At 40.8% G+C, this 13,708-nt stretch overlaps 1 protein-coding gene across 1 annotated transcript in view; it reads left to right on the top strand.

Annotated features, from left to right (window-relative positions):
- p3h1 (prolyl 3-hydroxylase 1) overlaps positions 1-13,708 on the top strand; it is a 58,518-nt gene that overhangs the window by 20,547 nt on the left and 24,263 nt on the right. The window contains exon 5 of the mRNA XM_088424351.1: positions 7,503-7,642. Coding sequence (XP_088280477.1) covers positions 7,503-7,642 — 140 coding nt within the window. The remainder of the gene's footprint in view (positions 1-7,502; positions 7,643-13,708) is intronic.

Raw genomic sequence — 13,708 nt, 5'->3', positions numbered from 1 at the left:
TGCAAATACAGTAGTTTCCTTTGCCGCTTAACTATCCAAAACAATGTGTATGACTTATTATAACTGCTGATAAAAATAAAATAAAATAAACATATATAAATAAAAGAAAATAAAAACGCATATTTCAAACAAACGAGAGTCACACTAACCTAACTAGTGCATCAAACTGGAAAACCGCTCATCAGTACAAAGGTAGACTGCGGACCAGTGGACTCACTGGTCCGCACTTAGGCAATAATGCAACAATCAAGCCTTAGTGAAGAGTAAAAAAGTCACCTGTGTAAGAGTGAATACAATTCACCCATCTATCAACGTTTTGACATAGTCTTCGGCTTTCTCCGCCAAGTGAAGTCCTTCTCCACTCGTTATATGTGATGCGAAGCCTTGCCGGATGAAACACCCCATACCGAACACCGTCAATGCCACAAAATTGCCGTCTGACCCCGCTGAATGCCCCCCGAGCCTGGGCTCCCTTCGCAGTGTGGTCCGGGAAGACTTGAGATGGTCTGAACTTTTTCTTTAATCTCTCGAAGCTCTTTCGCGCGGCGCAAAATGTCCAACTGTGATAATGAAATCTGCACACGATGGCTCGTGGTCGTTCACCGGGCTTCAACCTTAGGTTGAAGCGGCTCCTCTCCCTAAGTGAACGCTTCCTTCAGCATGGCAGCTACAGCAGTGTGGTGCAAGTATCAGACCCTCCGGTACTCCAATTATCCTCACGTTGTTACGCCTTGACCTGGACTCCAAGTCCTCACATTTATCTTCCAGCTTGGCTACGGTAGCAGTGTGACGGGGCTTTTCACCTGAGTGATGTCATCAGTACACTCGTTGAGTGCATGCTCCATCTCCACAACAGTGCTTTTCAGTGTAGCCACAATTGCATCTGTATCAGCTTTATCTCTCGCCAGCTGTGCTTTCACGGCTTGCAGGTCGAGCTGGAAAGTTGACAAAGCATCACTGAGTGTCGCCTTTTTAAAAATATCAGCGATGTCAATCCTCAGCGAAGCCAACAACTCAATTTTGAGAGTGGCGATGTCAGGGTAGTCTTGCGACGGCGTGGACTCAGCAGTGGTGGGTGTCTCACTCGAGGATGAGGCCGTAGCTTGCGGGCTAGGCCTCAATTGTGTCTGAATAGTTTTTCAAGTTTTTATGCTCTTCCTGGACATTTTACCCTAGTCAAAAATTAGAAATCAAACAAGACTAAATATGTGACCAAAAAGCGCTAATTAATTTCAATTTCTATAAAAATCGGCAGGAGCCTCCTAACTCACGTCCTAGTCCATCAACTGCTCAGCAGCGCCCCACCCCCATTTTATTAATATTAATATATTCTTAAATTGTTGCCCAAATGAAAACTACTGATATTTATTAGTACATTTATGATAAAGGAGATATAAATATGAACTTTTCAAGTGAGCTGCTAAATTGGTAGTACGGGTAAAGGTAAGGTGAAAACGTTGGGCGCATTTGTTGCTCACAATTGTTTGTACAGTAACATATTATTTAGTACAGTAGAGACAGTATTTCTATTCATTTGCATGTCTGTGAGCAATATGTTTTTTTGAATTTAATTGTTTTGTCCAGATTACTAACAATTTGCTTTATGTTCAGTATGAATATTTTTTCTTGGTTAGCTTATTTATTTCCATAGTTCATTTCTTAACAGCAAAGTGAAACTACTGTCCTCAGTGAGATGAGTATAAGCTTAGTCCGAGCAAGATAGCAAGCTAAACTCTGAAGTGATTACGCAAGATGTCCTCATAGTAGTTTGTAGCTTTTAATGCACATCTTGGCATCAACATCAGCAGAGTGAAACTAAAAATAAAGAAGGTAACGCAAATCAGCCTAGTTTTTTGATAGCCCACATTCACAGCAGGTGCAAAAGAGAATCATAAATTAGCTGGCAATTCGACAGCACTTACCTTAAATTAACATCATGCGTCCTTTAGCTTTTGAATATGACCTTAACAATTTAACAAATAACATTATGCATACACACCATATCCCTGTAAGAGTTCAATATGCGTGTCGATTGGCACGGATTCAATCATGTTCTCTTGACTAACTGTGTAATTACCATGCTTGAAAGCTCACCAAGCTTCCTGTTTGCACAGTTTACGGCAAAATAAAAGTATAGCAAGAGTCGTCCAGAACAAATTACTGTAACTGAAAGGCAGAACAGAAACATTTAAACTCACGGCCCTGGGAAAGAGACAAGACTGCGTACAAACAGTGCAAGCTTGACAATCTCGGGACGGGCTATGTGGTGACGTCATGACACAGTGCTTAGAACGGAAGCGACAATACTGCCTACACTCATTTAAATGGCTGAAAAGTCGGACGCAGAAACTACTGCAGTTAGCAAGGCAACGGAAGTAGGTGTATAAAAGACAACTCCTGGGGGACTTAAAATTGTCCAAGCAAAAATACAACAAGGGAAAAAAATCAGGGTAAAGTCACAAGCAAATTTAAGACCTAACTCATGGAAAACAGCGACAGGGAGACAAAAGGGCTTTTCGGAACAGGAACAAGTAACTACAGCGGGTGGCAAGAACAACACTGTTAGACAACAACATCAGACGGCAAAAACAACGACGTATGACAATGACCCGATAAATAGGTGGGTAATTACTGGGGCTTAAATATACTATATGCACAATAATAGGAAAATATGCAACACCTGGAAGGGAACGAGAGGAGAGGGAAGCTAATTGGCTGAGACAGGGAAGGCTGGAACACATGGATAACAGTTGGAACACATTACACTAAAGACAGGCACGAGGGAAACAACGATAAACCCAAAACTTCACAAAATGAACCCACAACAGAAAAGAACTCCAACAGAACATGACATTAACCCTTTCATGCATGACCCATGATATCCTGAGTTAAAAAAATCTTGCTATGTGTTTTTATGTGTTTTTAGACGTAAAAATAAGAACTGATTTAGTTCTGTTTTGATACACCAAATTTTCAAGGAGTTATGAAAATGTCCACATAGGTGGACAGCATGCATTTGTGGAGTTTAACTAAAATAAAAAAAAACTAAACAAAAAAAACAAAGATCAAGTGATATAACTTTCAATGTTTATTGAATTATGCAAAAACTATAACAACTTTTCAAAAATATTTTGCTCCCTTCAATACACCATTCTGGGGTTTTCGTTTTCACAGAAAAATGAACTACAGTAACTTTGCAACCTTCAGTACATCAATTTACAAAACTAAACAAACTGCAGTGCTTCAACTGACAACTTCACAAGGTTAGGGCTAGGCCACAGTTGAGGTGCTTACAACCCTGCAACAACGCTGCGTGCTTATATACTTCCAGTACTAGATCAGTTCACCATCTTCTGTGAAAATTTGTCATGAACCCAGGGCACACAGCCACACTGCAACACATGCAGCTGTACTATGTTTTTAGTGTGCATGCAGGGTCTTGGTATCTTTGGGCATTGTTTATGTTGTTCAGCTGGGACCAGTGGTTTCCAGGACCAAGCCTGACCTTCCGGGTTACCTTGGATGCAGGTTTGCGCTTCAGCTGGGGAAGTGTCACTTGGTCTCCCCCTTTTGCAGACAGTGCCTGAATTTATCAATAAACGGGCCACAGATGCCTTGAAAGGCAGAAGACCATCCTCCTCCAATCTAGAGAATCTGAGGAGATGCCAGGCATTCACAATGGTTACATCAAGGAAGTGGAAGAACATTCTGATGTGCCAGTGTTTGTTCTTGCGTCTATGTGCATATATTGCCAACATTTGGCCCATCAGGTCAACCCCTCCCACATAATCGTGACATCTTCACCATTGGTGACAACAGAGATAGCTCCTCTTCTTTCCTCTTCTTTCTTCTTTGAGTTCTGTTACACTCCTGAGTTTCGTTTGTGCCCCTGAAGCCTGTTGACCCGGCATGTGCCAGTGCCATAGATACCTTGTTCCTTCAAGTAATCGCTTTATTGGGGTTTGTATTGCTTGATACACAATTTGCCTTTGAAGACAAAGTTGTGGCAAGACGAAGAAACCTCACGTTGCTGTGCTAGTGTACATCTTTACTTTTCGCATGCCGTCACAAAACTGTACAACATTGTCCAAACCATAAAAACCAAAGCCACCTGGTTCAAAGCATCAAAGGTTCATTCCAACATGTCTACTGGGTGAGAGAAATGGTCCTTGTGCCTGCCACTGCTCCCCCCGGAACACCCAGAAAGGCCGAACAAAAACCCCACAGGGTATTCACCTGTCTGAAACCCTGAGTACACAGTCCGGTCCTGGGCGGTGTATGTGACACCAGGGGTCCAGGTGTGACAGGAGTAAGGGTAAGACTCTCAGCATGAAAACCACGAGTTGGCGTTGCCAAATGGATGTTCTGACCTGAATGCTGGCAGGCACGATGGGTTTCTGAGGGACCAGCCTGTGCCTGGGCAAGAACCTGCTGTGGCACCACCACCAGCTGACCCGCTCCGATGTATACCAGGACCATACCTACAGGCATGGTGAATCCGAGGGGCAGCTGGATGAAGCTGGCTTGAGGCCTACTGCTGAGGCCGGACAGACATCAGTGTTGGATGAGGCCGCCCGGCTGGACGATCCCGGTAAACGTCCTGGGACTCTGGAACTGGATTGCACCAGCCGTTCTCACCAGTACCTGTACCAGCCTGTTGCTGGCTTGCTTGAGCCCGAGGGCACTGAGGGACTGGGCGACAGGACCCTTAGCAGGGTGCTGGCCAGAACCAGGTCAGAAGCAGGATGACCTGGTCCTAGCCTGTGTCATTACCTGATGTATGTGGCTGGTCGAGGGACGCACTAGCCTGTGTCATGTGAATTGTGCCTGTTACTCATAATGAATAATGCACAAAACCTGTATATTGCTATATACAATGCATTTTATAATCTAATAGCATAAAATGTTGATTTATACAAAAGAAAACTACTACAGATAAAGCATTGTCAAGAGTGATATACTGTTCAGCAATTGCATGTAATTGCATGCAGTCCACTTCGGTGGACATCTGAAAAATTGCATTTTCCTCCCAATCTAAAATCAATACAATGGTACCTCGGTACTCGACCATAATCCGTTCTGAGGTGGTGGTCGAGCACCGATTTGTTCGAACACCGAAACCAATTTTCCCATAAGAAATAATGGAAAGTATGTGTGCACAAGTAAATGTGCACAAGCAGTACATGATAAAGATAAAGATAAATAAAGCATTATAAACCATTTTGTATAATTTACTTACGTTTTGGAGAGTGGTTGATGGCATACAGGAATGGATGTGGAGAGGACGGGAGGGAGTTACTCCTTCCATGATGACGCTAGCTAACTGCGACGCGAGGTCGGACACTCGTACACCACGTTCATATTTTGCTATAATTTCCTTCTTCGGTTCAATAGTGGTCCTCATTGTTTTCCTCTTTGCCTTCCCCTTATCACTGTCTTTCTTTGGACCCATTATTAAGGGCTAGAGCAACACGAAAAAGTTTAAATCCGGGAAGAAATACTCGAACAAACGTCTTACTCCGCTGGCGGTCTGAGTTGAACTGGCGCTTACCCGCTGGCCGAGAAGGGCCGAGGAGCGCGTTCGGGTCGGCTCGGCTCGGCTCGGCTAGTCGAGAACCGAAAATCTGTTCGAGGTCCGATGCATTATCTACTTGAATTTTTTGGTCGAGCACCGATTTGGTCGAGTATAGAGGCGGTCGAGTACCGAGGTACCACTGTACTTGGAAATTTTCACAACTATGGTGATTATTAGGTGTTACTTGAAGTAAAAATATTTTTTTTACCTGCAGGAGTCTCCTATTATAGAAGGATTGAGCAGAAATCCCTGAGGTGCCAGGCATGTTTTCATTCCTGACAGCCATCTTGAATGTTGACACTATTATTCTGCAGTTACAATGGTTGACCACACAAAGCAGTGTTGGGTGGATTCACAGGCGTCCACTTTAGAGGCTTATAAGCAACACTGCCCTCAAAAGCAATTCTTATTTTTGAAATTGACGTTTTAATAGCTGTCCACTGTAGTAACCGTCATGCATGAAAGGGTTAATTAATGATTTTTTTCTTTAATCCACTCAAAATGGTCAGTGGCATGAGATCCATCCATACATATGGAGTTTTTATTTTTGTATGCACCCCTCTACTCCCCAGGGAATTATACATCAAAAAATGTGAATTTAAAAAAAATTAAAGGGGCTGCATCAGAAAAAAAAAGTTTGTGAATTATTTCAGATGACCCCTTAGAGCTTTAAATGAGGCAATAACTCATGACAAAAATAAATATTATGCATCCCCATTTTAGGGGGGCGATGACAAACTCCCTCTGGTGTTCATTGTACCAATGTGGGACCTGCTTTTGAGGGCGGGTAACCGCTTACGGCCATACTACCCTGAGAACGCCGGATCTCGTCCGATCTCGGAAGCTTATCAAAGTCGGGCCTGCTTAGTACTTGAATGGGAGACCGCCTGGGTGTCCCATTCAAGTACTAAGGTGCCGTAAGCTTTTACACCACTCGCAAAATACATTTTTTAAAAAGGATAGGAGACCGCCTGGGAATACCAGGTGCCGTAAGCTTTTATACCACTTGCAAAATACATTTTCTAAAAAGGACCAGAGACTACTGTTGTAAATTTTTTTGTGCAAAATGGTTAGCACAATTTTTTTGCCTATAAAGCAGGATTATTTACAGCCAGCAACTGCTTATGGCCTTACTACCCTGAGAACTTCCAATCTCGGAAGCTTAGCAAGGTCGGGCCTGTTTAGTACTTTGATGGGAGACCGCCTGGAAATACCAGGTAGGCCGTAAGCTTTTACACCACTCGCAAAATACAGTTTCCAAAAAGGACCAGAGACTACTGTTGTGAATTTGTTTGTTGCAAAATGGTTTGCACCACTCGTTTGCCTGCTCAGTTCTTCTCACTCATGACTGTAGGTTAAAACTATGAGCTGGCCATCAAGTGTGCGGTTACCCCCATTTTAGGGAGGCAATGACGAACTCCCCCTGGTGTTCATTGTACCAATGTGGGACCTGCTTTTGAGGGCGGGATAACTAACTCATTTATGATTTTTTTTTTCCTTTAAGAACTCTAAATGTTTAATGGCATGAGAGATATCCATAAATATATACAATTTGCTTTGGTATGTAACCTTGTATTGCATTATATGTAAAAAAAATAAAAAAAAAATAAAAAAAAAAAAGACTATAAAAACTAAAAGGGCTGTATCAAATAATAAATGTTTGCTGATTATTTCACATGACATATTAAGCCAAGAAAAAAATGTTACAATGCTTGGAAAGGCTAAATTGAAAAAATACTGTTGCTGGTTGTGCTAAAAGCTATCACAAAAAGAAACTTAAATCATTACAGATTTTTACTAGGCATGTGAATTTTTGTGCGATCAATCTTACATACACACCTTTTACATAAAAAGTTCTGTACATAAAACTGTTCTTAGACATATCACCGCCTGTTTCAAAGTCAGTTCTTCTCACTCATGACTGTAGGTGAAAACTATGAGCTGGCCATCGAGTGTGCAAAGACCTACTTGCTCTTCCACCCTGATGATGAAGTGATGAAACAGAATCTTGCTTATTATTCAGCCGTGCTGGGACTGGAAAAGGCAGAGTTCATACCAGCAAGACAGGTACATTTGACTGAACTCATAATCAGTTTAAAATAATAATAGGAAAAATCAACTTTTTGCATGACATGGCATGACTCTTATGTCATTTATTTTCACATAAGAGTCTCACACTAGATAATGATCACAGTGTTTTCTCTAAACAATCAAAAATGCGACCTCAGATGTCTGGATTTCACGAACATCAACTCTGTGTTTTTTTGTTTTTTTTTGGGTGATGCTTTTCCTCCAAGCTTACCAATCAGTGTCATGTCACAGACAAAAAAAAAAAAAAAAGCATCAAGTCTCAGTCAATCTGGCGCCTGTACTCCCAGAAGTGACTTCTTCAATGCTCTGCGGCAAAACAGCTTGCTCTGCAGCAGCACGGACTTCATATGTTATTTGAGGGTTGTATGGAAAGTTTAAAGCATTGTGTTTAAGCAGCGTTGATGCATGTCTCAAACAAAAGAGTTCTGCTACACCGAGATAAAAATGCTTCAATGCAGTTGGAGCAAGTGTTAAGCTCTGTGTTGAAAAATAAGTGTTAAAAATTATTTTGTCCCCTTTAGTTTTTAAAACTTAACATCTTTTCATACACTTGTTGTATGTAAATTGAGGTGCTACAGCAGCAAACAAGCAGCGTTATGCGGATCCTCTCCTTTTTGGTGACAAATACAATATACTTAATGACTAACAAGTAGCGCTTTGCACCAAATGCAAATGAGGCGTATTGATGCTAATCACTAATGTGAAATGCAGTCACAAAATAACCAAACTAAGTCCTCCGAAGTACAGTAAGTACCAAAAGTAGTATGGGCCACCTCCATTGAAGATAAGACTAGAAGCAAAAATGAGGGTGACCCAGAGAATTTAGCGTCCTAACAGAGCAAAGCTAAGGTGTGAAGCTGATAAAAAGAACTGCCAAAGGAATACAGCAAAATGAGGGTGACCCATAAAGAAGTTAGCCTCCTTTAGAGCCAAGCAAAGGTGTGCGCTTAAGAAAAAACTGCCCATGAAAAACATCAAAATGTTGACAGATGAGGCACATGAGGGTGCCAAGCAAAGACTCACAGTATCAGCTACTCGCTGAAGAGGCTGATGAGACCAAAGCCAGAAGAATAAGCACCACAATGTTCTCCAACAATTACTCTCATAAACTTCAAAACACCTTTGAAAGTCCCATTAGGATGACAATTAATCTCCTAAGGCATCCTCTGCCAAAGTATCAATAATTATTAAGATGGTTATCAGTTAAAATCTGATTTCATAGTCTGGCCTGTGACTAGAGCATTTTACTGTGGATATTACATCTCAAATGCATTTGGTAAAAAAAAAAATATTTCAACACAGTTTGGTTTTATTTATTTTTTCTCAACGTAATATATAAGAAACACATCAGCACTCTTCAGTATTTATAAATCAAAGCAAATATTAGCTACTTGCACTGCTTTTGTGTTTAATGATCACAGCAATAATCTTTTCATCTTCAGGTTTCATACCTCATATTAGATTTCCATTTCATCCCATATAAAACAATCATAAAAGTGAACATTTGTGGTGGTAGATCTACCATGTTGCATATTGATTTGTCAAGGGTGTTTATGTTCTGTCATTGGTAATAATATGAAGAGATTGATGACATTGACCAGTGACGAAAATATTACATTATTTACGATCCATCAATCTATCCATTTTCTGTAGATTTTGATTAGCGTCGAGGATCTGCTGGTGCCTATCTGGTGCCTATCTGGTGCCTGTCTATGAGCAGTAGGCGGGGTACACCTTGAGCTAGTTCCCAGTCAATGACAGGACACACAGAGACTAACAAACATTCACACACACAATCCCACCTAATGACAATGTGTCAAATTCACCTGCCATGCATGTTTTTGGAGTTTTCAGAGTGCCTAGGGAGACGTGCACTCAGGGAAAATATGCAAACACCACACAGGAAGGCCAGAGCTTTGTGGATTTGAACTTGGGTCCCTGAACAGTGGAGGTGGCTAACCATTGCTCCACTGAGCCACCTACACCTAGATTTTATACATATATATGCAGTGGGCCCCTGGTTAATGAACCCCCTGTCTTAAGTATTTTTCATTTTACGTCGTGGACCGTTGCGTTTTTTTGTCCCCCTCTTACGCACAAACCTTTAGTCTTACGAACCATCCAACAAGGAAGCTATTAAAGCAAGCAAGTCTTCTAAGGCATTACTTTCCTTGCCAGGGGACGGACCTCGGTCAACAACAAAATGGAGAGGCTTCTTCTATTATTGATTAAAGATAAGGAAATCGCCGGTGATATGTTCTCATTTAAAAATAAGTTATCATTTAAAAAAGTTCCCGTTTAAACAAAAAGTCATTGTTTACAAAAAGATCTCGTTTGAAAAAAGTTCTCGTTTAAGAAAAAAAAAAATTCTGCCGGTTCGTCTCTGCTCCCCTCCACCTCCTCCCACCACCAGCTCGAGTCACGTCGCCACAAAGGTAAAATTCATTTTTCCTTTGTATATTTATGTTATTTAATTCGACACATTACTAATTTTTAATGTGTATAGGTCGGGATGTTTTTACCTAAGGTTTTTGCCCGCGTTGCACGCATTCAACAAACACACACAGTGGGCCCCTGGTAGGGCTCGTAAAGCGAATTCACTGTATGGCGGGCAATCCAAACCTATGCTAATTAGCTAATGGGTTTAGAACCCCCATGTAAAAACATAAAAATTGTACATACATATTAACATTTGGTACCAAAATAATATAGTAAGTGCTACGTATATATAACACACATGTATACAATCAGAAAACATCATAAATAAAAATATAGAAAGGATTTATTTACCTTTGAGTGCCACAAATAATGCCCATATTCCCTAATAAGGGTTATCTCCAGCATTGTTTCCATATAAATCATCTTCTTACTTCTCTCTTTAACATCACTAGGAATCTTGGGGCCCATTCAACCCTTTCAGCTTTGAATTAAGCAGTACAATGCAGTATAATTACAGTTTTGTAACCACTCACAATCAAACATTTACCCTTCTGGCATCACTAGCAATCAGAAAACATCATAAATAGATAAAATATAGAAAGGATTTATTTACCTTTGAGTGGCGCTTGTTATGCCCATATTTCCGAGTAAGCTAGGCTAGGCTAGCTTCATATTTTTTGATTATCTCCAGCCTTGTTTCCATATAAATCATCTTCTTACTTCTGTCTTTTAACATCACTAGCAATCTTGAGACCCATGGCTAAACCACTCAAGTTTGAATTAAGCAGTAAAATGCACTATAAATACAGTTTTGTAACCACACAGGATTGAACAAAGCTTTACCATTCTACCATTTTGAAACGAGTGAGGCCAACCAATAGCAGACCAGCATCTCTGTGAGCAGACACCGACCAATAGCAGACCAGCCTTGTAGTGATGCGATGCATGGATCCAGTATGATGGGCAACAGAAATTAAGTGCAATTACCTAAACACGCCTGCAGATGGAGACGAAACAACACAAATCCAAGCAACCCCTTAGGGTCATGACAGTTGTTTTTGTCGCAAAGCCGGGAAAATACTGTAAAGAGGGTACGAAAATAATTATTCCACATCGCAATCTGAAAAAAACGTATTTTGCTTGTAAGAGTATGCTTGGACCTAGTCACCGAAGACAGCGCAACGTGCCTTCTTCACAAATTTTGCAAAGAAGGCACCAACGACAAAACAAATTAGGACCCATAAATTTCAACAAAAGTGCTGCTTATGCATACCTAAATCACCAGGACGGCCTTCAACGTGTGCAGAGTCACAGGCGGCGCTCGTATTGAATATTTTTGAAAATATGTCATAGAACCAACCAACAAATATTTGTACTTTTCTTTGTAAATGTAATCATTAAAACTTATGACCTTCAACATAAAGTATATAGTTTCATTAAGATCCATCAAATAGTATCTGAGATATGGGCATTTAGAATAATGGGTCAACCATTTTGGAACACCCTGTGTGTGTGTGTGTGTGTGTGTGTGTGTGTGTATATATATATATATATATATATATATATATATATATATATATATATATATATATATATATATATATAACTTATAATAAATCCTAATAATTAAAATAACTACAGTAAAAGTCAATTTCATTTTACATTTATTTTTAATAAATATATATTTCATATGTAAAAATATTCTCCATATTCTGTTCTTTTCATGTCATTTTATATCCATTTGGTTACGCTACTTGCAGTGCTGTAGTTTTATGTTAGAGTTTTTAGCCAATTAGAATTCAGCTAACTTGTGTCGCTATGCTGTGTGAAAACCAGAAACCAGGGCATTCGCATCAACACGCCAGGCTTCTGCGCAAGCGCAGATGGATATGTCAGTGGCCCTAATGCTTAATAGATAGCTGTAGTAGTCAATGGAGCCATAAGTTTGCCATCAAGAGGCCTCACGTTGAATAAATGAAGTTACTGGAAAAAAAACCCAACAAAAAAGAAAAAAAACATGTTGCTCAACCGTAGGCTAACAGAAACCATGAGGCATAGCGTACATCGAAACCAGACCCGCGGACATCTAGCACAAAATTCAAATCTACTTTTTTTTTTTTTTAACCCACAATGGCTGAAGAAGAACAAAACGGAAATTGGACCGACGCGACTTTCAGCATTGGCGTCCATGTCAATACAAAAGTACAGTGGCCGACAGGGGCAAACGCGCTGCAAATGGCACAACACTATTCCCAAAACGGAAACACATTTACCAAAGCGGAAATGCACTGCAAAACAGAAATGCGCTGCAAAATGGAAATGCACTGCAAAACGGAAATGCGCTGCAAAATGGAAATGCGCTACAAAACAGAAACGCGCTGCAAAAAGGAAACACGCACTGGGTGAAAACGCGCTGCAAATGCCACAACGCAATGGAAACACATTTACCAAAATGGAAACGCGCTGCAAAACGGAAACACATTTCCCCAAACAGAAACATGCACCAAGTAAAAAACAACAGCGACGTGGGGCGCTGGTCCGATGTGACTTGAGCTGGGTGGAGGCGGAGGGGAGCAGAGACGAACCCGCAGAATTCATTTATTTATTTTCTTAAACGAGAACTTTTCTCAAACGAGAACATATCACCTTCTCTTTAATTAATAATAGAAGAAGCCTCTCCATTTTGTTGTTGACCGAGGTCCGTCCCCTGGCAAGGAAAGTCTTGCCCTTAGAAGATTGCCGAGCGGTTACGGCCATACACACTAGCAAGGTTAACTATGCGTGCGCCTCCTTCGTATTTTTTTTATTATCTCTGCTTCGTTTCTATTGTCATCATCCTCTTACTTCATCCTTTACTGCCACTTGCAATTTTAGAAGCCATGTCTAACAGATAAAGTTTGCAAAGTCTTCACAACACACCGACCAGCTGTGCCATCAAGCTAGATGAAGGCGTTCGGCCAATAGCATATCGGCATTTCTGTGATTGACGTGTCGCCGACCAATAGCATATCCGCATCTCCGTGACTGAGACCGTGACTGTGACCTTAATCGACCAATAGCATATCGGCATCTCCGTAACTGGGACCGTGACTGTGACCTTAATCGACCAATAGCATATTGGCATCTCCGTGAATGAGACCGTGACTGAGACGTGACTGAGACCGTGACTGTGACCTTATAAGACCAATAGCATATCAGCGTTTCCATGACATGCGAGAATAGTTACTTTTGTTGATGCAGCAAAGCGAAAAAATTAGTGCGGACACACTGACCGGCATGTTGGATTGTTCGTAAGATGAAAGGTTTGTGTGTAAGAGGGGGACAAAAAACACCGCGGTCCACGTTCGTAAGATGAAAAATTCGTAAAACAGGGAGTTCGTAAACCGGGGGCCCACTGTGTTACATAATAACAGCTAACAGCAGTTAACTTCTATATAAATTATATATTTGGCGATATATATTTGGCATCTGAAAAACTAAAATTTATCCTGTTTGCAGACGATACTACAATCATGCACTCAGGTGAAAATCTTGAAAAACTTGCAGAAACCACAAATGAATTATGCAAGCTACAAAATTGATTTGCAGGAAATAAATTGTCAC

Source organism: Hippichthys cyanospilos, chromosome 9, assembly GCF_059441005.1.
Source record: "Hippichthys cyanospilos isolate Australia breed blue-spotted pipefish chromosome 9, RoL_Hcya_1.0, whole genome shotgun sequence".
Classification (NCBI taxonomy): domain Eukaryota; kingdom Metazoa; phylum Chordata; class Actinopteri; order Syngnathiformes; family Syngnathidae; genus Hippichthys; species Hippichthys cyanospilos.
This window is presented reverse-complemented; position numbering and strand designations above follow the sequence as displayed.